Genomic DNA, 24,992 nt, shown 5'->3' with positions numbered 1-24,992 from the left:
GTGCTAAGGTTGGTGCTGGTATGGGATGGATTCCCCTCCCCCTAACCTGTTCCTGTCTAACTCAAAGGCTGACCACTACTGTCTGTAAGCACAGGCTGTACCCCAGCCTCGGGGGGGACGACTTGGACCAACACAGGAAGGAATGATGGTGGGTTGTCATTTATGGTTCAGTCTTGGTTAGGTGACTTTGGGAAGTTGAGTTGACGTAACCCCCTTTTCACAATGCGTTTCAATATACTGATTTACGATAAAATCGGTATACGATAAGGTATGACCTGACGTAACCCCATCGTAAAACAAGTAATGTCTGTATAATAAAGCATATCTGCTGCCAAGTTATACAAACATCCCTAAATTCCCTCCATACACCCCAAAAGATGATGATAGACTACATAAGGTCAACTTCAGCCTGCAGTTCACTAGGTTCACAGATGAGCCAAGGGTACAAGTGCAATAGCAAAAACCGAGAATACATCCACTTATTGTGAGCAAGTTGTATGTTTCTCTCTCTCTCTCTCTCTCTCACCTGTACAGAAAGCGGCCACATGTCTCTAGTATGTTACAGGCCATCTCAATATGGTGGTGCTGGAAGTCCATCAATAGAAGCCTAAGACACTGTAATGCCTCTCCTCGCGGGAACACTGAGAATTTCACAAGCTCACCAATGAATCGCACCACCTTGATCTTAGATTCTATGTTGATCTGGTCCTGAAATGAAGAGAAAGTATCATCAGCACCATTATCATCATCATCATCTCTACCCTACCATACCTTAGAAAGGGTAATACAGCATTAAACAGGGCCATGTGATGGTAATCTATTCATGGCCACATCCTCCAGGATTAAGGCATCTGGCTACAGACAGACAGAAGGTGAGTTAATATTCTTTATCTTTTTAGAGGTGCTACAAAAACTGAATAAATAAAATGGCACTTCACTGACCTTTTTCCTGACTTGGTAGCGGAAGTCTTGCCTCAGATGAGCCACCAGGTCTGTTGCCAGGTCAGGCATAAGAGGCTGCAGTGAAGCCACCAGACGAGAGTAGAATGGCAGCAGGTCCAGTCGGGTCCGTGGCACCAGGAACAAAGCTCTGGTGGATCACAGAAACAGGTTACAGGATGGGGGTTAGAGGAATATACCAGAGGATGATACTCCATGTCACTCACATACCATCCATGCAACTTTCAAGCATCTCCATACATGCTTAATCTGTCCATTTTTCTCTAGTCTTCTACTTCCACAACTTCTTACAGAGAGCCCTTGTTATAAGCAGCCTCTTTAACCCCTAAAAGACGGGTGTCCATGTATGCTGTCCGAGGGTAGGCTAATACGGCCAAAAAGACAGGTGTTCGCACAGGCGGTCATGCCCCCTCCCTGCACTCCACCCCAATACCATCCCATTCCCCTACCACCACACCCATACACCCCCCTCCACCCCCACCACCCCCAACCACCCCACCACCCCAAACCCACCCCTCCACCATCCTCCCATTGCTCCCCACCACCCCTCACCCTTTCCCCCACCCCTACCCCACAATCCCCCCACCACCCCAAACCCTCCCCTCCACCATCCTCCTACAGCTCAACACCACACCCATACACCCCCCTCCACCCCCAAACACCCCACCACCCCAAACCCACCCCTCCACCATCCTCCCGCTGCTCCCCACCATCCCTCACCCTCTCCCCCACCCCTACCCCACACTCCCACCATCCCCACAATCCCCCCACCACCCCAAACCCACCCCTCCACCATCCTCCTACTGCTCCCCACCACCCCCTCACCCTCTCCCCCACCCTCCACAACCCCCCCACCATCCCCTATCCTCCTACCCCCAAAGCCCCACACCCCAAATCCCCCTACTGCCACCCCCACCCCCTACCCTCCACCCCCACCCCACACAACCCAACCACCCCACACAACCCAGCCAACCCACACATCCCAACCACCCCACACAACCCCACACACCCCCGACCACTCCCCCCCACAAACCCTCCACCATATCGCACCCACTGATTATGCCCATCCTGAGCATGTCAAAACATTCCGATGCCCATCTATTAGGGGTTAAACACTTTCCCCCACCATGTCTATATACTAAATTGCTGGAAAATTGACAATTAAAGCTCCAGTGCTATAAGCTCTTCCCTCAGTGTAGAGTCACCCGTAGACAGAAGGAAGAGGAAAGAATGATGGAAAGAAGGATAGAAGAGGAAGGAGGGAAAGAAGGAAGGAAGTGAGGAAAGGGCAGCCACCCGAAAGCAGCACTACATCAAGTGAGTGGATGACGGGTGCCCCCCCTACCACAACCAGGGTTTCTCAACAACAATAATGTACAGTACCTTCCTCCCTAACTACAGTACATGATTGCCTACTCATTCACCTACCAATATACTGTACCTATAGGTACCCATCTACATTACTTACTTCTCTATTTATTTACCTATTTATGTATCACATTTACCTACTAATATATTCCTCTACCTACCAGTACCTCTCTCCTTCTCTCTCACCTTACGAGTTTTTTGCGGCTGGGCTTGGTGTTGAGTCTTAGGCAGAACTCGAGAGCAGCTGAGTCGACCAAGTCTCGGCTAATGCAGTTTGGAAGCGCAGTCAGGTACCCCTCCAGCAGCAGCTTCTGGGTTGAGGCTGAGGCAGAAGTGGCTGAGGAGGTCCCTCCAGTACTCCCTGCCCCACCTGCACTAGACCCGTCATCTTCTGTACAAAAAGTATTTTATTTAACGTTATGAATCCAGCTGACACCAATTTATTCTTGTTGAAACCAGCCAATTCTGCTGAACTTAGCAATGAGCTCTAATACTGAAGATATTTATATAAGCTATATATAATCTCTCCAATTCAAAGAGCCTATCCTAAGCTAATTAAAACTGTCATGAGACAGCACAAATAAAATGAAAAGTCATCCCCATTATTGCAAGGTTATGCGGTTAACTTCACAGAAAACTCAAGATTATATAATCCCTAATAATTAATTAAGGCACTCCAATCAGATTCAGCCAGTTCAGGTTTATATCCAAGGGATAGTTGGGGGTTTACTGCTCACATAATGTTGGGGTTTACTGCTCACATAATGCCACTCAGGGATGAGTGAAGTTGGTCACTATCATCTTAAATGTCAGGACCAACTTGCCTAGCCCCAGGCTCCTACACTCCTCATGAGGCAACACAGGATTAGATGATGATGAAAAAAAATGAAAAGCCTTTTCTGCGTTCCTCCACACACTTTCTTTAAATCAGAGTTCTTATGTCAAAACAGTCCTAATCCTTATGAAAGCAAGAGGCTACCTGTGTCGTCCTCCGCAGGTAACTCTGGCGGGAGGATCTCTTCTTCATCTTGTTCCGCTTTCTTCTTCTTCCGTTTCTCAGTCTTCTCTCTGTCTCCTGTAGTGGCATCCCCCTCCCCCCCACCTCCTTCCTCTTCAACTTCCTCTTCTCCCTCCTCCTCTTCCAGTTCTTCCTCCTCCAGTGCCTTTAGCTCCTCCTCCACCAGAGTGTCACTCATCTCCATGGGAGTTTCATCTGCCTGAAAATTATACCAGCCTGAGGACTACTTTATAAGAAGAAGGGCTGAAAGGAATTCTAAAGAATATCCATGTACAGTATCTCACAACCAGATTTTAGGCTTTAGTATGAGAACAATGACTGAGAATTTTGAACACTGACACTTCTGATATTTTTTCTTTTTCTTTTTTTATTGTTTTAACCAAGAACTCTGGGCTCTCAATTACAGGGCTCTCACACAGATGTTCCAAAGGATTAATTGATGATGGTTACATTGATGATACTATTAGTGACAAAATATGGTCTAAAAGTAATCTGAATGTTTAAACTGCATTAACTCGTACAATGTTCAAAATGTGACAATCCCTAAGAAATCTTGTAACAGGTAAAACTGTACAAGTAGATGAGCCTGCTAAAATATTGTGAAATGCCCTGTTACCAATATACATGGTGGATAATTTTATATGTTTTATGGGCAATATTATATAGTTGCTGCTGATGTAGTAACAGTGGTAGTTGTTCCCTAGGCAGTCTGGCCGAACAGCCCAGAGTCCCTAATGAAGGCCAGGCCGAGACTGTGCTTTCCCACAGAGCTCTTAAGGAGCATAAGTTGTGTTGCTGGCACAGGCAATTGTGTGCAGTGCAGTCTTCCATAATGTGTTTAATAGTATGGGGTGCTGTGTTGCATCCTTGACAGCCATCAGCGACGGAGTAATCCAGCTTTTACGGATAACTCAAGAGGGCTGGATGACGACCACATCTCAGCCTGGCCAGGTGGAGCTTGTCCTCAAGAGGGAGACAGGATTCAGAAGGGTGGATATCAGGAAGCTGTGCATGCAGCTGTGTGTTGTCTTTCAGTGACTGAATGGAGCGGTGAGTGATTTGAGCATGGATATGCTTCTGGAAGCTGTTTTGAGGCAGGTGAGGGGGGGAGAGATGACAGTACTTGTGTATGATATTGTGTGCTGGGTGTTGTTTTGATGTTCCTTGGTGTGTGTGGATGTGCTGCCATGTAGCGTAGTGGATGGTGCGGGTTTGTGGAGGCTGCAGCAAGAATCTATGTGCCTCTCATGTCTAGATGATCCTTGACTTTGAATACTTTGGTTTCTTCGTGAAGGTGGTCTGTAGGTGTAGTAGTTGTGCAGCATGTGATTATTTTTAGGGCCATGTTCTGTATGGTCTGCAGAGTGTTGTAGTGTGTTTTAGTGAGGTTAGAAGCCCAAGTAAGGCTTGCATAATTCATCATTGAATGTATACATTGTTTGTATATTGTGGTGGTGGTTTCTTGGTTATGTCCAAATGTTGTATGGGCAAGTGACCTTGGGGCACTGAGTCCTGGTGTTAATTTATTTTTAATGTTTGTGATGTGTTGTTTAAAAAACATTGATTTATTGTATGTTGCACCAAGGTGTGTGTGTGTGTGTGTGTGTGTGTGTGTGTGTGTGTGTGTGTGTGTGTGTGTGTGTGTGTGTGTGTGTGTGTGTGTGTGTGTGTGTGTGTGTGTGTGTGTGTGTGTGTGTGTGTGTGTGTGTGTGTGTGTGTGTGTGTGTGTGTGTGTGTGTGTGTGTGTGTGTGTGTGTGTGTGTGTGTGTGTGTGTGTGTGTGTGTGTGTGTGTGTGTGTGTGTGTGTGTGTGTGTGTGTGTGTGTGTGTGTGTGTGTGTGTGTGTGTGTGTGTGTGTGTGTGTGTGTGTGTGTGTGTGTGTGTGTGTGTGTGTGTGTGTGTGTGTGTGTGTGTGTGTGTGTGTGTGTGTGTGTGTGTGTGTGTGTGTGTGTGTGTGTGTGTGTGTGTGTGTGTGTGTGTGTGTGTGTGTGTGTGTGTGTGTGTGTGTGTGTGTGTGTGTGTGTGTGTGTGTGTGTGTGTGTGTGTGTGTGTGTGTGTGTGTGTGTGTGTGTGTGTGTGTGTGTGTGTGTGTGTGTGTGTGTGTGTGTGTGTGTGTGTGTGTGTGTGTGTGTGTGTGTGTGTGTGTGTGTGTGTGTGTGTGTGTGTGTGTGTGTGTGTGTGTGTGTGTGTGTGTGTGTGTGTGTGTGTGTGTGTGTGTGTGTGTGTGTGTGTGTGTGTGTGTGTGTGTGTGTGTGTGTGTGTGTGTGTGTGTGTGTGTGTGTGTGTGTGTGTGTGTGTGTGTGTGTGTGTGTGTGTGTGTGTGTGTGAGTGCTGTTTATGGTAAGGTGTGGAAGGTGACTACATTCTGCTGTCCAGTTTAAGAGAAAGGTCACTGTAGATTTGGCTGGGGCTAATGTGTGTCTATTTGTGGTGAAACATTCGTGTAGTGTGTTGAGGTAAGGTTGGAGGATGTGTGTGGCTGTGTTTGCATTTGGTGTGTACATGTGTCATGTCATCTGCTTAGGAAGCTATGTGTATTTGTGGTGTGTGGGGTGTGGGTATGTCGTGCAAGTATAGGTTAAAGAGTTTAGGGGACAAAACAGATCCGTGGGGGACGCTGTTTGTTAAGTTTCTGATGTTCGATGACTGAACGGCAAATGTTACATGTGCACATCTGCCTGCTAAATAGTTTGCATGCCATCTTTTTTGTCGTATTGTGCATGTTTGTGTTGAATATTTTGTTTGTGAGGTTGTGGCAGGGGATGGCATCAAGAGCTCTGGTAATGTATAGTGTGACCAGGAGTGTTCTGTGTGGTGGCCTAGCTGAACTGATGCCACCAAAAACTCTTAAGGTCTGTAAAAAGTGCTTGTGGACTACAGCGGCCTAAGACCATGTTGCGATGAGGCTAGGGGGATGTGAGATGTTACTAATTGTAATACCAGTCATTCAGTGACTCTGGAGGGGGTGCAGAGGAGTGTGATGGGGCAGTGTGAGGAAGGTAACACGGGTTCTTTGCTGGGATCGAGGATAGTGATGATAGTACCATGTTTCCAGATGCTGGGTATTATGTTGTGTGAGTAGCTGTAGTTTGATATGCTGGTGAGTGCTTGTATGCCTTGTGGTCCAAGGTGTTTAAGGTGTATGTTGCTTATGTTGTCTGGGCCACAGGCAGGTGAGTACTTCAGGTTGCTAATGATATTGCTGCTGATAATCTTAATGTTGTTGTGGCTAGAATGAGGAGTGGTTGGAGGAAGTTCAGGAAGTTGCTGCCTCTCCTGACACTGAGAGGATTTCCCTCCATGCTAAGGGGTCTTTGCATGTGGCATATGTTAGCAGTGTAATGCTGTATGGTAGTGAGACATGGGCATAAAAAGAAGTGGATATTTGCAGGTTCAAACATACAGAAATGACAAGTACCAGGTAGATGTGCAGTGCATCCTTGAATGTGAAGCCTCGGGGGCTACAGTTATGATGGAAGAATTAAGAGGAAGGATGGGCCTGGAATGTATTTGTGTTGTGATGAGGAGGGGTAGACTGAGATGGTTTGGGAATGTGGAGTTGATGGCAGATGACAATTGGATGCAGAAAGTGAGACGTATTAGTGCTAGGGGTAGGGTTGTGAAAGACTAACCAAAAAAGACCTGGGACGAGATCACACAGTGTGACCTCGGGGATAAGGGACTGAGTATGGAGGCTCCCAGAGATCAAGCAGCATGGAGCGCAGCCATTAGGTGACCAAGGCCAATTAATGCATGCATGTTGGAACCTTTATAAATGAAATGAAATGAAATGAAGATGGGAGTACTGAAGATGCTGGGTAAAAATATGGTAGACTGGATGAGGTCTACAATAAAGAGTACATTGAGGCTGCTCTCCATGAGGGTTGGACATCAAATGTCCATGCATGAGGTGGGTATGTTCACTGCAGAGTTATATATGACACATCTGTACAGATGCAAACTCCTGGGAGGATAGAGAGACTTATGGGAAGTGTGTGTCTTACCACAGCTGAGGGTGGTGGGGCAGTTTTCTCAGATTCGCTGTAGAGTATGGATGGCACAAGAGCCTTCAAGTCTGGGAGACACTCATAGAACGCTTTTGTATCCTCGTCCTCCCACAGCGCTACCCCACAAGGCCCCACCCCAGGGACCCCACTTCCATCTGGCCCTGTCCCATCCATATTTGCCCCACCTAGCTCCCCAAGGCCAAGTTCATCAGAATCTGTGGAAAAGCACTGGATATCTTATGCAATAAAACATCACTATGTAACCTTATGTGTTACGATTTTCCTCAATCTGTGGAAAAACATTGGATATCTTATACAATACATAATCATTATCTTACCTGATATGATTTTTTTCACTGCTGTTGCAATCAGGGTATATTCCAGGAATATAATCTACTCAAATTCCATTGCATTCTACTGTATGAAGTTTTCCCAAGATGGAATACCAACTGCAAGAAAGAAGTTGAGGTAATTTATAACACAACACTGATATACAATGAGGACTGTTTAATTAGTTACAGTAGTCCCTTCAGTGAAGATTAGTAACAGTAAATCCCTTCAATGAAGTGGTTGCTGGGGGCACTCACCATCCACTCACTCAATGTAGTGCTGCTCTTGAGTGCCAGTCCTTTCCTCTCTTCCCTCCTTCTTTCCATCCTTCCTCTTCTGTTTTTCCTTCCTTCCTCCTTTCTTCTTCATTCTGTCAAAGGGTGGCTCTACACTGAGTGACATGCCAAGTGGTCTCCTGTACACCAGGAAACCATTTACCGTGCTGGGTGGTAACCATGTAACCAAATTATGGCGCCTGGTGGTTTAGTGGGTAATTAAGACACACCAGTCAGATTGAGCCAGTGCAGGTGTATGTCCAACGGATGGTTGGGGTTTGCTGCTCACGTATGGCCATTCAGGGATGACTGAGGCTGGTCACTCTCATCTTACACATCAGGACCAACTTGCCTAGCCCCAGGCTCCTACGTGCTTCATGGGGCAACACTTGATTAGATGATGAATGATGAATGAATGAATCCCTTCACTACCATAATGTATGTTAAAATTTGTCCTTGCTCATCATTACAAGCATCATCATCCGGACCTCCTGTCCCACCCTATATGTTTTAGGGGGATATTATATAGCTGCTGCTGATGTTAATGTTGTTGTGTGGCCCCGGTCTGTCTGGCTGAGCAGACGTGAAAACATCATGAACAATCTCTGTTAACCTCTTCACGCTGAAAAGCCTCTGTCATTCATCATCATTTGGACCTCCTTTCCCACCCTTGGGCAGGGTGAGGAGTAGAGACATCCAGACAGCCCAAGTTTGCCCATTTCAATGGGCCATGCTTCCTTTCACTCATCATTCAAGCCCCCGGAGTCCTGGCTCTACCTGATACGCCAAAAAATTTCACCACATTCTGTAGCTTCCAATAGAGTCAATCCAGATGCTGTCACATTAAAAAGGGGTGTCTAATCCCTGATCATGCACTTCTTCTCACAGCATTTGTCCAGCCAGCTCAATCTTTTGTCAGTCCCCTAGCCTCACCGACTCCCAAGTTTCTCTTCCTCACTCACTCATCCACCATATCCCTCCACCTTTTCCTTGGCTCTATCTATACAAGCAGGTCCACTTGCTTCCTTGAGGCAAGTTCAGAAGAGACTTGTTCATGAGTATGTGTGTCACGTGAGATACACAGCATATAATCCTACATCATATTTGTATGCCATATGCCTATGTACATGAGGAAGATGTTGAAGTAGCTACCTTGAGGCAGATCAGGAAGTGGCTCATCCAGAAGTTCAGCCAGTTGTTGAGCATTGGCATGCAGTTTAGACAGGGATGCAGACAGGGTCTCAGCCAACTGCAGTCGCTCCTGGCTCAGCTCACCCCGCGTACGCACCAGACGTCGGTTTTGTTGCTCCACTTGTTGCAGCTCCTGTCATATACACACATACAGGCAGACGTTTTCAATATTGTTGTGATGCCAGGATATATGTAGACAGATAAAAGCAAGATGCACTAGACTTTGTAATTAGTCACTTTTTTTTTTTTTTTTAATAAGGTCAACAGAAACTAACAGAAAAATTATTTTAAGTTCCACAGCTACCAAAAAGCTGATCTGCCAGTTTCCCAGATTTAAAGTACTAATTGCATGAAAAAAATCTGTGATATTTTTGGAACATCCCTGAACTGTTATGAGGACTGACAGTACCATACTGTGTATGGTTCTCTCTCTCTCACTCACTCACTCACTCTCTCTCTCTCTCTTTCTCTCTCTCTCTCTTTCTCTCTAATCCACTTTTTACTGAGGTTGGGTGGAGGGGAAGAGTTGGGAGAGACAGAAGATATACTGTACAGTATAATATGAGACAATGGATACAACAGCTACAGAGTAAAGGTATGAGACAGGTACAGAGTACAAAAGATACAGAACATAGAATATCATCACCATCATCAACCGGACCTCCTTTCCCACCCTAGGGCAGGGTGAGGAGTAGCAATGTCCAGATAGCCCAACTTTGCCCAATCCAATAGGCCACACTTCCATTCACTAACCATTCAAGTCTCTGGAATACTGGTTCTACCTGATATGCCAAAAACATTCACCATGTTCTGTAGCATCACATAAATGTATCCAATATAAAAAATTCATACGATATCTGGCAAGTACAGTGACAGAAACTATAATATAAGAAAGCATATATAACAGCAAGAGATAGAGAAAATATACAGTAATGATAAACAATAGATAAAATGCCTCAACGGTATGAGACAGACATATAAATACTCAGTAGTTTACCTTGTGGTCACGCAACAGATGGCGAGTTAAAGAGGCATAATAGTCTCGCAGGAGCTGTCGTACATTCTTCTGTCTTTCCTTTGGTAAAAACTCACTCTTTGGTACCGACATCTGCGGAGAGGGGAACAAGGTGAATGATGAGGCAGGATGGGTGGTGTGGCAGGTGGCTGGTGAGGCAGGATGAGTGGTGTGGCAGGTGGCTGGTGAGGCAGGATGAGTGGTGTGGCAGGTGATTGGTGAGGCTGGATGAATGGTGTGACAGGTGACTGGTAAGGCAGGATGAGTGGTGTGGCAGGTGATTGGTGAGGCAGGATAAATAGTGTCGCAGGTGATTGGTAAAGTAGGACCAGCAGTGTGGAAGGTGATAGGTGAGGCAGGTGAGTGCTAGTGGTAAGGCAGGGTTAGTGATCAGGTAGGATAAGTGGTGAGGGTGAACCCTTAAAAACTTATAGTCTCCAGTATTAGTGTCCTTACGATAACTAACAGTCAATCCAACAAGGGCATCCTGCTACAGTCCAGCCCAGTTAAGGGTAAAACACCAACCTATACCCCTACTATCAGCAATTACCTACATGGTTGAAAATCCTCCAATCATCTCAAGGAGACCATGCACCTGATGGTAACTATTAGCTACATGACTAAAACATCTAGTCATCTCAGGGAGAGCTAAACTCGTGTACAAGACAAAGCTGTCAACTCAACTGCAAGCAGGTAGGACTGATTATATTTTGAACATGTATAATTTGGTTACACAGTTACCACCTAGCATTGTAAATGGATTCCTGGTGTACAGGAAATCATTTGGCTTGTCACTCAGTGTAGTGTGACAAGCCAAATGGTTTCCTGTACACCAGGAAACCATTTATTATACTGGGTGGTAACCATATAACCAAATAATGGCACCTGGTAGTATAGTGGGTAATTAAGGCAATCCAACTGGACTGAGAGTGTGTAGGTTTATATCCAATGGGTGGTTGGGGTTTATTGCTCACATAATGCCACTCAGGGATGTGTGAGGCTGTTCACTCTTATCTTAAATGTCAGGATCAACTTGCCTAGCCCCGGGCTCCTACGCTCCTCATGGGGCAACACAGGGTTAGATGATGATGATGATGATGATGATGGATTAGACTGATGAATGAATGAATGAATGAATGAAATGTGTCAGTACACAGCATGGATATATACATATGCACATGTGAATACATCCAAACCTGAAACTGCTGTGCCAGTATGCGTATGCGTCGTGGTAAGAGACCCATGTAATCCTCTCCACAGTGGCGGCAAAAGGTGGTCAGCACTGAGATGTTCTGGTGATCCTCCTTGTCACTCCCCACCAGAGTCATCAATACATTACCTGACAGGAAAGAAAAGATAAGATTAATTCCTTCACTAGGATGATATCTGTACAGTATGGTACTTTGGATTTAAGGTACTGAGCTAAGCTGTCTTTCATTATTATAATCTTGATAATTACATTTTTTTTTTTTTTTTTTTTGACCTGGACACACTTTTACCTGGAGGAATTTAAATAAAACAGTCTGGGAGTGGGAAAAATAAACTATACAGAGCAAAACTGGGATTCAAGGAGTTAAAAAAAAATATCAACAATGGGGACTCACAAGAAAAAATTACTGTACTTAATGTGTTATTCTTTCACAATGCTGTACATTCAGCAGAACAAGTACCCAAACAGCTGAGTACTGATGAAATCTGACTAAGCTATATGGGTTTCATCATCTCCACATGGTTGGTATACAGTATAGGACAACCTCCAAATTATTGCATGATAGTATACGACCCTTATCCATACAGTACATTCAACTTAAAACACCATATTATTTTGAATCTGAAGACTCACAGGGCAATAATCAAATGTTTCACTCTCTGTGTTGTACTATAAGGCATTTAAAGTGTTTAAAAAGGTATACAGTCAAGGACAAAAGTTTGCCACCTATTTCATCAATTCTACTTCTCACTTTCCCCTACCAGCTAATAATCCTACACTGAGAAAAGTTCACTATGCTTCTCTGCCCACATACGATTCTCTTATATATGATATGCCAGGGGACACAGTGATGGACATGCCCTAACCAAAGTATGAAAAAGACGCAGTGCAGCAGCAGGAGCATTTATTTCTTTGACACAATATAATTTACTGGTACAAAAAGGAGCACACCCACCTAGAAGTGGCAGCCCTTCTTTGGGAGTGAAGATGCCAGCAGTGACCAGTTCAGCATAGAACCGCAAATCCACTCGAAGCTTGCTCATGTTGCTCGTCTGAGAATATAACGCATGTGGGGAGCAGACTCAGAATCATTATAGTAATATCCTCACCATTATCGTTATTGCTGCTGTCATCATCATCGCCACTAATAGTACCAGCATCATTACCATCACACTAACAACACCATCAATATTATTGTCAGCATCTAGATCCTCACTGTTATCTTTAGAATTGTTGCCATTACTTGTGCCATGATCTTAATCTCTCTCTCTCTCTCTCTCTACTAACCTTCTCATCCTTCTTCAGTGCAAGGACTTTCTGCCAGTTGTGAAGAAGTGTGGGAGCAAAGTCATGGTAGCGTTCATGAAGGAGGGAGCAAATGTGTATTGCTGTGGACAGGTCTGACATCTTGAGTCGAGCCTCTGTCAATGCCCCAGCCACCTCGCTAATATACTTGCTCAAGTTGAGGGAGGTCAGGTCACGGGTCAGGCTCTCGTGCTGGCTCTCTGTCAAGTTTTTCTGTGGGTAAAGTTAATTTTAGTTAGGCTAAATTAGAATATATTAGGTCAGGTTAGACCAGGTGAGGTTAGGACAGGTTTGATCAGTTCATGGTAGATCAGTTTAGGCCAGTTTACCTAAGATTAATATGTTAATTATGCTGGGTTATGATATACTTGGTGATTCTGAATTCCATAACATTTAATATTGTGTGGAAACAGCAATAATAATAATAATAATAATAATAATAATAATAAAAAGGAAACATATCTACCTATTCTGGTTAAAATTCTCCTAGGTTTAATATAAAAATCTAGAAGTAGCATTAATTAAGTGAAAAAGACATCACAGGGTTGATAAGACTTTAGGGATACAAAGGCTAAGGTGGTGAAGTTGTCATGTGAGGGTTTAGGTTAGGCTTCTCTCTGTCTGGGTGTTGAACTCCCCGCCAACTCACCAGCCTCTTTATAAATGCTGTATTCTTCTTCAAACTGGAGTCCAACAATGCAGTATTCAACTCTGGTCGATCCTTGGCCACTGCCAGGTTCCTGGCTCGCATTTCTGCTTTTCTTGTTAACCGCTCCTCTGCCTCTCGGATGTATTCCACCAAAAATGCCTGCAGGGCGAAAATATTAATATAATCAGCCTCACTGGCCTAAAACATTCACATCCAGATCCTACTGATCACTCTGCAATTCACATCATTTTAATGTGTGTGTGTGTGTGTGTGTGTGTGTGTGTGTGTGTGTGTGTGTGTGTGTGTGTGTGTGTGTGTGTGTGTGTATGAGAGTGGGGGTGTACTGCCCTGAAGTGGACTGAATCAGGATGAGGATGACAATAATGAAATATACCTTCTGATTCAATGCAGTATTATCTACTTTATTATATTCACTAATATTACTTTTATTGTTATTGTTGTTATTCATCATCATCATCATCATCATCATCTGGACCTCCTTTCCCACCCTAGGGCAGGGTGAGGAGTAGCAATGTCCAAACAGCCCAAATCTGCCAAATCCAATGGGCCATGCTTCCATTCACTCATCATTCAATCCCTCAGAAGCCTGGCTCTATCGGATACGCCAAAAACATTTACCACGTTTTGTAGCTTCACATAAAAGTATCCGATTGAGTCAATCCAGATGCTAAAACGTTAAAAAGGGGTGCCAAATCCCAGATCAGGCGCTTCTCTTCACAACATTCATCCAGCCAGCTCAATCTCTTGTCAGTTACCCAGCCTCATCGACTTCCAAACCTCTCTTCCTCACACACTCATACACAATATCTCTCCACCTTCTCCTTGGCCTACCTCGCCTCCTCCCTCCTTCAGATTTGCTCGGATGTACCTTTTTCACCATTCTATTGTTATCCATTCTCTCCACATGACCAAACCATGTCAGTACACTCACTTCAATTCTGGTGTCCACCAACTTCCTCACTCCACAACTTTCACAAATCATATTATTTCGTATCTTATCCACTCTCTGGACTCCACATACATTCCTCAGCAGTCTCATTTCCACTGCTCTCACTCTTGACTTTTCATTATCATGCCACACCATAGTCTTACATTCATATGTTAAAGTTGGCACTAATATTCCCTTATGTAAGCCTCGTGCAGCTGCAACACTCAAGGCTCTGTTTTTTATCAAGGCCTTCATTGCACCAGCTACTTTTCTTCCTAGTGTCACTCTACTTTCAACTTCTTTTGCACATTTTCCTCTCTTTTCTATCACTGTATCCAGGTATCTGAACTCTCTCACCAATTCCAGTCTCCCTCCATTCACTGTAACATCGCACTGGGAGTCACCATCTCTCTCAATAACCATCACTTTACTCTTTTCTAGATTTACTTTCAAGGCATGATGCTCACAGACATCAGCAAAACTATGCACTATCCTACCAAGCTCTTGTCAAGTATTTGCAAGGAGTACTGCATCATCAGCATACAACAAATTATACATTTTCTATCCATCACCATTCATTACCAACACCATCCCTCTCTCCATTACTCGTGTTTTTACTTCTCTCATCACCCCATCCATATATTTATTGAACAAACATGGGGACATCACACAACCTTGTCGCATGCCCACACCGATCGTGAACCATTCACTTAGATACCCATTAACCCTTACACATGCTTCACCACCATCATAAAAACTCTTGACGGCACCTAGCAGCTTACCATCTATGCCATACATGCGCAAAACTTTCCACAATCCTTCTCTGTCCACTTTGTCATGTGCTTTTTCCGGATCCATGAATGCCATAAACACTTTCTGGGTCTTCTCACAAGCCTTCTCTGCTACCTATCTCACTGCAAATTTCTGATCCACGCATCCTCTGCCACTCCTAAAGCCACCCTGCTCATCACTCACTAGGACTTCTGATCTCTCTCTTATTTCATCATCATCATCATCATCTGGACCTCCTTTCCCGCCCAAGGGCAGGGTGAGGAGTAGCAATGTCCAGGCAGCACAAACTTGCCCAATCCAAATAGGCCACACTTCCATCCACTCATCATTCAAGCCCCCGGAATTCTGGCTCTACCGGATACGCCAAAAACATTCACCACATTCTGCAGCTTCACACAAACGTATCCAATTGAGTCAATCCGGACGCTGCCATGCTCACAAGGGGTGCCAAAGTCCCTGATCATGCACTTCTCCTCACGACATTCATCCAGCTAGCTCAATCTCTTGTCAGTTCCCTAGCCTCACCGACTTCCAAACCTCTCTTCCTTAAACACTCCTCTCTCTTATTTTCTCAATAATAATTCTTCCACATACCTTTCCTACCACACTCAATAAACTTATGCCACGATAATTCTTGGACTCACTTCGCTCACCTTTATTATTATTATTTATTATTATTATTATTATTATTATTATTATTATTACTATTTTTATTATTATTACAACTGTAATTAACATTATTATTACTAGAACTTTTATTCTCTTCCTGGGGGGGTAAGGGGGGGGCGCACATGTCCAGGTTCCCCCTCCCTTGGAGATGCTAAAGTCCCACTTGCACTTCTCAAAAGTTGATTAACTTGTTGCCTGTTACAGATCAATAACAAAGAGTCATAACAAAGAGTCAAAACTACAGTATTTGTTTTGTTCCATAGGTTACATGCCTCTAGCCTTTCTGGAGGTTACATGCCTCTAGCCTTTCACTTCAATATAATCTGTTCTGTTCTAAACACTCATTCTCATCTTAAATGTCAGGACCAACTTGCCTAGCCCCGGGCTCCTATGCTCATCATGGGGCAATATAGGATTAGACGATGGATGGATGGATGGATGTTCCACACACGCCTCTAACCTTTCTGAAGGGTAAGACATCTATGATTCAAACTCATCCTTCGAATGCAATGAAGGTTTTTTTTTCCTCCCTACTATCAAGCAATTTTATTCATAACATGAGACATCTTGCAGGAAGGAGACAGAATCAGCCCAAATTAACTGCTTCAATACAAGAGGTCTATCCAAAGGTGAATTAACTAGTCTGGAGGTAGTACAGTAAATCTGCCTAAGGCGCAGATAATTGGTTCTGGACCACGCCCATGCCATGGAAAACCATGCCATACAAATAACTAAACCTATGGGAAAAATGCATTTTGGTTCTGGAGGTTCGTCCAAAGTTCCCCTTTTCACCCCACTTTTCCCTATTTTTCCCCACTTTATACATGCAAACAATCAAGCAATCATTCAACGCATATACAGTATTACACACAAATTAAACACTAGACAATATATAATAATAAAAGGCTTTAACGGCATAAAATACTGTACGATGATTGGCTGAAGAGTGTAATTGTAAATGTGTTTAAAGGGAAGGGTGATGCCCTGGAAAGAGGAAATTATAGAGGTATAAAGCTTTTAGATCAGATAATGAAGGTAATGGAGAGAGTTTTAGAAGGTATGATTAGAGAAAGAGTGAATATTGATGAGATGCAGTTTGGGTTTATGCCAGGTAGGGGGACCACTGATGCTATATTCATTGTTCGACGGCTTCAGGAAAAATATATTGGTAGGAGAAGGGATCTTTATTTTGTTTTTGTTGATTTGGAAAAGGCCTTTAACAGAGTCCCTAGAGAGGTGGTGAAGTGGGCAATGAGAAAGCTTGGCTTGGAGAAGTGGCTGGTTAGGGTGGTTATGGCTATGTATGTGGGTGCTCACACCCAGGTGAGAGTGAATGGAGATTTGAGTGATGAGTTTTCAGTGAATGTTGGTGTGCATCAGGGGTCAGTCTTGAGTCCCATGTTGTTATCATGGTACTTGAAGTCTTTTTGCATGACTTCAGAAACGGACTCCCGTGGGAGTTGTTGCATGCTGATGATTTGGTGTTGATTGCAAAGAACGAAAGGGAGGCGGAGGAAAGGTTTAGGAAGTGGAGAGATGGTATTGGGCACAAGGGTTGAAGGGTAAATGCAGATAAAACAAAAGTGATGATATCTAGGGTTGGTAGCGGTACTGTCAAAGACGAGGGAGAGTGGCCATGTGCAGTTTGCCACAAGTGTGTGGGAAGTACAGTAATTCCATCTTGTGTGGTGTGTGTGATAAATGGGTGCATAAGAGATGTAGTGGTATCAGAGGTAGACTGCGTAATAATGCTGATATTATGTGTACGGCGTGTCGGGGTGACCAGGTGGAGATTGTCACACGTGAAAGGATTGAACTTGCTGGTTAATCTCTTGAGTGTGTGGAAGAGTTTTGTTATTTGGGAGACATGTTGTGTGCTGGAGGTGGGGCTGGAGCTAGCTCTGTGGCTAGGGTGAGAAGTGGTTGGAAGAAGTTCAGGGAGCTCTTGCCTCTCCTGACATTGAGAGGACTCTCCCTACGTGCTAAGGGGTCTTTGTATGCAGCATGTGTTAGGAGTGTAATGCTGTATGGTAGTGAGACCTGGGCAGTGAAGGAGGAAGATATTCGCCGGCTCAGACGTACAGAAATGACAGTGATTAGGTGGATGTGCAGTGCGTCCCTGCGTCCAAGGCCTGGAGGGGCTGGGTTTACGATGGAAGAGTTGAGAGGTAGGATGGGACTGGAGTGTATTGGTGTTGTGATGAGGTGAGGTAGATTGAGATGGTTTGGACATGTGGAGAGGATGGGGGATGATAATTAGGTGAGGAAGGTGAGAAGTGTTAATATTGGGGGTGGGGTTATGAGGGGTAGACCGAGAAAGACATGGGACGAGGTCATTAAGTGTGACCTCGGGGTTAAGGGACTGAACAGGGAGGCTGCAATGGATCGTGCAGCATGGACAGCCGCCATTAGGTGACCAAGGCCAACACATGCAAGCATGTTGGAGCCTTTAAAAACGAAAATGAAAAACAAAAACGAAAACCTGACTACGACGACGATAGTGCTTAAGTGGAAAGGGTAAGGTTGGGGGTTCTGAGGCAACAGGTCCGTTTCAAACCTTGCCACGCCCGCCCCATAGGTATAGTTTATGCATGCGGTTCGTTTTGGGGGGTCTGGCATCTTGCCGTGTCATAGAAAACTGTGCCATAGACGTATGTGCCATAGGCAACCTGACTGTATGCGTAAAATGCAAATCACATCACACTAGAGAAAGTGTTAAGGTGTGTGGGCAAAAGCAACATTTGACTTACCCTGTCTTCTTCCCTCTTCTTTGCCTCTTCCTCCTCCTTCCTTCTAGCTTCTTCACTCTGCCTCCTTGCCTCCTCCTCCTCCTCCCTCTGTTTCATCTCCTCCTCTTCCTTCTTACGTGCCTCCTCCTCCTCTTCTTTCCTCCTCGCCTCTTCCTTCTTCCTCTGTGCCTCCTGATCCTCTACTTCCCTCTTGTGATCGTCATTTTCTGAAAATTGGGGGGGGTGAGGGAAAAGCATATTTTCATTGCTCATCTATCTATCTATAGCCAGATGTCTTAATTCTGGAATGAATGGAAATAAACAAATCACCTCCAAGTTGCTCTGTTCTCACCATCAAGCTGCCCTTCCTCCATACAGAAGTGACTTAGATCTCTTCATACTGTAGTTGCTTCACTAACACAATACTTTTTATTGCAAATATCCTAGACGTTAAGTAAGGAGTGTTAATACAACAGAATGGTTTCTGCAAGACATTCAAATGCACAACAATACTTCATTACCTTTCGATGCTGCTGTATTTCTGTTTCCATATTTCTTCCTCTCTCGCTCCTCCCTTTCCTTCCGCCAGCTCTTTCCTCCCCTCCGCTCTCCCTTCCCTCCCTCCATCACTCACGGCTGCCTTCCTCAATGACCTGCAATGTCCAAGAGAGAATTGAAGTGGATTGCAGGGGAACTTAAGTACAAAGGATACCCAACATAAGGCCTCAAGTTACTGTAGTGGGAAAGAATTCTTAAATACACTTAGACTGAGTCCCTGTCAATAACTTAGATATGTTTTCTGCATAAGGAACAAGAGACAGGAAGTTTCTGCACTCATCTTTCCAAGTCAGTCCTTAAAAAGGCATCATGAGAATTTTTCTCTCCTAATCAAAATTTGCTTTTTACAGTGATAATAGGCATCTTACACTCTCTTTGTCATTCCTACAAAACAGAATGATAGCTATCATACCAAACTGACTGTACATTTGTTAGTGAATACATTATACAGTAGTTAGAACAAAGAGTTGATCAGAAATCTACATAGGAATCTGCTTCCTGTCTTCTCAGTCAACTGAAATTTCATTACTCAAACTTTTTTTTGGTCATAACCCTGGTATTCTTTCAAACCTAATTCTGGCAATCTCTGGACCCAATCTTGGCAGTCTTTGGACCTTACTTTAACAGTATTCAAATATAACTTAGGTATGTTTTTCAATTAATTTTCTATATTTTGTTAGAATTTTTCATCCATCATCATCCAATCCTACGTTGTCCCATGAGGAGCATAGGACCTTCATTTCTATATAGTTAGCAACCAACCTAGCACTGACTTTATTTCAGTGTTTTAATCTTAAATTCTCCCATACACTTTACCAACTTATTCAACTTTTGGTGGTTTAATGCTACTGAATCCTTGGGGTATGTGGCTCTCAACCACTGACTGTATAAACAAATACCACACTAACATATTTGTAACTGACCAACACTTTGTAACTCTGGTATAGAAATAATGAAAAATATGATGTCAACTAAACTGGCAAAGTACCTGATACCGTTTCTGAGAAATCGCACAATGTAAAACTGAATGGGAAAATCCTGCAATGATTCACTCCATATGTTCACAATATCTGAACTGACTGACAATACAAAGCAAATGATAATATAAAAATATAGGTAAAAAAAATAAATAAAGTGATGTACATGAAAAGTGAAAGACATAAGGTACTAGCAGACAAGACGTAAATAAATGCCGGATGATGCTGATGCAGAAATATGTAAGGTGGTTAAAGAATGTCAGAATAAAAAATACCAAACATTTATACATCCATCGACTGCAAGTACTGTAATGACTTCAGCTCCTTTAAGATCTGCTTTCCCCAACCAGAATTAACTAATGGGGAAATTATCATACCTGACTAAATACTTGCAAAGTATGTATTGGTACTTGGTACTGTTTCAGTTGCTATTTCAAGTATGATACTTTTCGATACAAGATACCTTCCTTTTTTCTTGGTGTCTTGACCTTCTTTATTGGCATTTTACATAACTTTGCTGTTTTTCATCCAACCTTTTCCCTTAAACTTCAAGCCTCACTCTCAATGAGAGGAATTAAGTTCACCAATTTCAGGTCACTCCAGTCCCTCGTTTTACTAGCCCTTGTCACTTTGTCCTCCCACCCTAGTCACTCCAACCTCCCACCTTAGTCATTCCAGCCTCCCACCCTAGCCATTCAGGCCCTCCACCCTAGTTACACTGGCCCCCTTCTCCTGACATAAATCCACTCGTTACATACCTAAATATTACTTGTTATTATTATCAACTAACCTACTTACTGTATTATTATTAACCTAACCTAAACTAGGGCCGGTTAAACTTAGAACCGGAGTGAATAGGGCCGGAAGAACTATGGGCTGGAGTGACTTGTTTCCAGTTGGACTGGTTGGGGGAAGGGGGCAAAGAGTAATTGTTATATTTCTAATCTTAAATAGAATAACTGAAAATCTAACTATCTATCTATTGCCAGACGCCATTATCCCGTAGGGGGTGGCCATTTGACTTTGAGTTATTTGTTTTACAGGGAGGGGCACTAACCCTCCACCAACCCACTTGTTGACACGTAGGGAGCACGTATGGTTTGGTTATGTGGTTACCACCCAGCGTTGCAAATGGTTTCTTGGCTTACAGGAAACCATTTGGTTTGTCACTCAATGGAAAGCCACCTGTAAAGGAAAGAAAAGCAATAAGAAGTGACAGGAAAGATGGGAGAAATAGGAAGAGAGGAGGGCAGGCACAGTAAAAGAGTGATAAAGGCTTAGTAAAATTGGCAGCACTACATCAAGTGAGTGGATGATGGTCGCCACCACTAATAACTGAAAATAATTTAGTGAAAAAAATAATTTAGTAAAAAGGAAAATACCAGTAAATAAATATCACTAAAGGCTAAATGTATGCTTTACTTGAGGGAGTAGAAGGACCTTACCATTTCAACTCATGTTCCTCCAGTCTGTTTTCTGTATTTTTCGATTATTTTCAGGGTTGCAAATTACCTTTTCCTGCTGAAAAATTTCCCACTGTTTTTATCATCACATTCCTTAAGCCGTATCTATGATTGTTTGTTTCTGGTAGAATGGAAGAATCTTACTCAACACTCTGAAATGTGGATTTCGTTTTCCAACTTCCCAACTGGATGCAAGGTTATGTTAGGTTAGGTTGGATTAGCTTAGATTAAATTATTAGGTACAGTTAAACAGGGTTAGGTTAAGTTTTGATAATCTTGTAGGTTAGGACAGTCCCTTCTGTCATTATGCCAACAAATAAAACAATCTGACACAGCAGAACATTTCTAAAAAAAAAAAAAAAAAAAAAAAACAACAACAGGGAAGCAGATTTTGCAAGAAATGTTTATATACCACCCCAGAAATAATCAGAAAAATATAACAATGCTATCTGGAAGAATAACTGATTTGCTAAGGTGCTTCTACTGCCTCAAACAGAGTTTATATTTACCAAATAGTTTTGACAGCATAAATGGGTGAAAAGCAGAACATGCCCTAGCCAAACAGAGGCATATAAAACACTCCAATAAACAAAGCTATAACTTAAAAGCCACTCAGATTATGGAGTATAGTTATCTTATTGGTCAATTTTCGGAAGTTCACATCACACGATCCAGGAACTCTGACACAACCACATTGTAGACCACGTTATTTTGAATCTATGTCACTATAAACTTGTTTTAGGGCAGGGTGAGGAGTAGCAATGACCAGACAGCCCAAGTTTGCTCAATCCAATGGGCTTGCCTTTCCTTCACTCATCATTCAAGCCCCAGGAATTCTGGCTCTTGGCATATCAGATAGTCAAGATTCTGGGGGCTTGAATGGTGAGCAACTGGAAGTATGGCCCACTGGATTGGGCAAACTTGGGCTATCTGGACACCGCTACTCCTCACCCTGCTGTAGGGTGGGAAAGGAGGTCCAGATGATGATGATGATAACTGATATTTACCATGAAAATCATATTTAATTAACTCGGATCTCTGCTGACGTCTGCCAGTAGCTGGCCATATTTAACGTTCCTAACACGCATTTTTTAAAATTGAAGGCTAGCTGTCACATGCAAGTGAGGTTAGGTTGGACTAAGCTTTCTTTGGTAAGGTTAGGTTTGGTTAAATCATCAAGTTTCCCATTGTCTTGACACAAGATACACTGATGCGTCCAGTCGGAGTGATGGTTGATGAACAACACAGCCAGTCAGAGAGACCATCAGTAAACTTTGTCATGGGCGACCTGGCCACTTCCTTAACTAACCAAGAACAGGTATATTTTGCCTTGAGTAGGCCTAACCTCCAAAATGGTTGATTTCCGAAAAAAAAAAAAAAGAAAATGAAGCTCAAATTCATCCAAATCACACTAAACTGACCAGGAAAAAAAATTAATTCCGTTTCGAAACTGATGTAAACTACCAAAAAATTGACCATCCTATTCCACAATCAATCTTCTTTTCCAGCAAATAATGAAGCGTCATGTCTGTATAACAATATAACACTTAATGGACATTACAACTCTTCCCAATTATTATTACACAATCTCCTGCAACTGTCGAAAATACTGTGATGTACTTTGGTTGCCATACTGAGTTACTGACAAACTCGGCGATAATTTGCTTCAGCGGTGAGCTATCTCCCTTACCCCCATACAAGATTCTAACACAGCCATAAGACCTTAGCTTCTTACCTTGGTACGGTAATTAATTAGTAGTCGATAATTGCCAAAGATTACTTGTTAAACAGCTGATGGATGCCTTGTTTACATCTTGGCTCCCCTTTTCTGCTCTTCTACTTGGGACAATTCTATTTTATAATAATTTACAGACTTTTGCTGCCAATAAATATGTAAGTTAACTATATTTTAGGCTTCGCTCTATTAAAGCAATCATCTTCCAGCACCGATGTACGATTAATGGTATTTATTTAAAAATCCTAAATCTATGATTATATGAATTGCTTCCTTTTTCATTAACTGAATACAGGCTTATTAAAATTGCCATCATCATGACAGAGATATTTGAACAAATAAACCAGCTGTTCTAACTGTACATTTTTCCTCATCCCCCCCCTTCCCACAACCACCATCTTCCCTACTCTCCCTAAAATGAGTTGTGGGTCTTGAGTCTTGACTTGGCTCAGTGGAGCGCCCGAGCGCAGCGCACTGAGCACTATGAACCGTACCACTTCAGTAGTTCGCTCAAGGATTTTAGAAGTAAATTAGTGGTAGGCGGGGGTGCTCACCATCCACACACTCGATGTGGTGCTGCTCTCGGGTATCTGACCTTTCCTTTCCTCCTTCCTGCTTTCATTCCTTCCTCTTGTCGTTTTTTACTTCATTATTTCCTCGTCCTTCTGCCTGCGGGTGACTTTACGCTCTCTCTTTTATCTTTCATCTTCCTTCTGCCTATGGGTGACTCTACACTGAGTAACAAGCCAAATGGTTTCCTGTACACCAGGCCTCCCGTACCAGAGCAGCCCAGTCAGGCCTCACAGCCTCCCCTGGCCTCCGCTCCCTACGCCTGGCTCTGGAACAGACGCACCTGACGGGCCCCAGTGTAAGCTGGTGCCGCAGCCCTCCCCTGTCGGCGCCCCTAGACGCTGGAGACCGCAGTCCGCAGTCTCTCCCGATCCTCCCCAGGACGCCCGGGCGCGACCTTCATACGCTCCCACGACGACGTAAGGCTCCCACCTCCGGCCGAGACTTACACCAGAGGTTTCTGGAGCTATTCGGCCCGTCCCGAAGGCCACACCCCTGATCCCAGCCCGGAGGCCACGGGTAGCCCAGGACGCGAGAGGACGCCCCTACGAGTCGTCCCGTGCCCTCTCGGCACGCATCCCCTTGGCGGTGCCCCTAGCCCGGTAAGATTGCCGACGGCGTGTTCCTGCCCCTACCCTCCCACGATGAATACGTGATGATGCTCAGAAACAGCGGAAGTGATTTAGGTTAAGTGTGACTTTGCCGAACCTAGTGTAATATCGTGCTGTGACTTAATATAGTGAATATCGGGGCAAGTAAGATCACAGTGAGAGAATAAAGGACGAGTGTGTGAACCAAGATCTGATGAACTAGATATACGAGTGACGTCCCCTATATACAATTAGTAAGACTGTGCTAATTCCTCCGTAGTAATACACCCCCACTGCTGTAAACTCTAAAGAAACAATACGAGAAAGTGTTAATGATATTCCCCCACTCACGCTACCCGTAAATCCTGTATGACACTCCCTCGTCCCAATACCTAGTGCAAGTGTAAACCAGGAATAGAATCAATTACCAAAGTCCCTTTGCTATTGGAAAACGTGTAATTCCCATTATTAATACCTCTCTCCAGTATTACCATAACTCCCTCCTAGCCGTCACAAGTCACTCCCCATTCCCCCTCCCCCCCTTGAGACTCTCCCAGCGCCTCACGTGCGCGCCTATTTTCACTGTACACTGAATACACTAGGCTTAATTGTGTTGGCATTAATATCAGATAA

General features: G+C 43.7%; 1 protein-coding gene across 1 annotated transcript in view; it reads right to left on the bottom strand.

Moving 5' to 3' along the window:
• Upf2 (UPF2 regulator of nonsense mediated mRNA decay) overlaps window positions 1-23,230 on the bottom strand; it is a 37,128-nt gene extending 13,898 nt beyond the window's left edge. The window contains exons 1-15 of the mRNA XM_080268464.1: window positions 23,200-23,230; window positions 18,988-19,119; window positions 18,488-18,693; window positions 13,328-13,486; window positions 12,661-12,891; window positions 12,329-12,425; window positions 11,360-11,502; window positions 10,146-10,256; window positions 9,110-9,281; window positions 7,350-7,567; window positions 3,447-3,545; window positions 3,308-3,368; window positions 2,515-2,665; window positions 943-1,090; window positions 527-708 (exon numbers count right to left, since the gene is read on the bottom strand). Coding sequence (XP_080124590.1) covers window positions 527-708; window positions 943-1,090; window positions 2,515-2,665; window positions 3,308-3,368; window positions 3,447-3,545; window positions 7,350-7,567; window positions 9,110-9,281; window positions 10,146-10,256; window positions 11,360-11,502; window positions 12,329-12,425; window positions 12,661-12,891; window positions 13,328-13,486; window positions 18,488-18,693; window positions 18,988-19,093 — 2,084 coding nt within the window. The 5' untranslated portion in view covers window positions 19,094-19,119; window positions 23,200-23,230. The remainder of the gene's footprint in view (window positions 1-526; window positions 709-942; window positions 1,091-2,514; window positions 2,666-3,307; window positions 3,369-3,446; window positions 3,546-7,349; window positions 7,568-9,109; window positions 9,282-10,145; window positions 10,257-11,359; window positions 11,503-12,328; window positions 12,426-12,660; window positions 12,892-13,327; window positions 13,487-18,487; window positions 18,694-18,987; window positions 19,120-23,199) is intronic.
• Between the last annotated feature and the right edge of the window lie 1,762 nt (window positions 23,231-24,992).

Source organism: Coenobita brevimanus, chromosome 28 (assembly GCF_032717465.1).
Source record: "Coenobita brevimanus isolate Jiangsu-jjx chromosome 28, ASM3271746v2, whole genome shotgun sequence".
Lineage (NCBI taxonomy): Eukaryota > Metazoa > Arthropoda > Malacostraca > Decapoda > Coenobitidae > Coenobita > Coenobita brevimanus.
The sequence above is the reverse complement of the archived record's forward strand: the minus strand, read 5'-3'. Positions and strand labels throughout refer to the sequence as shown.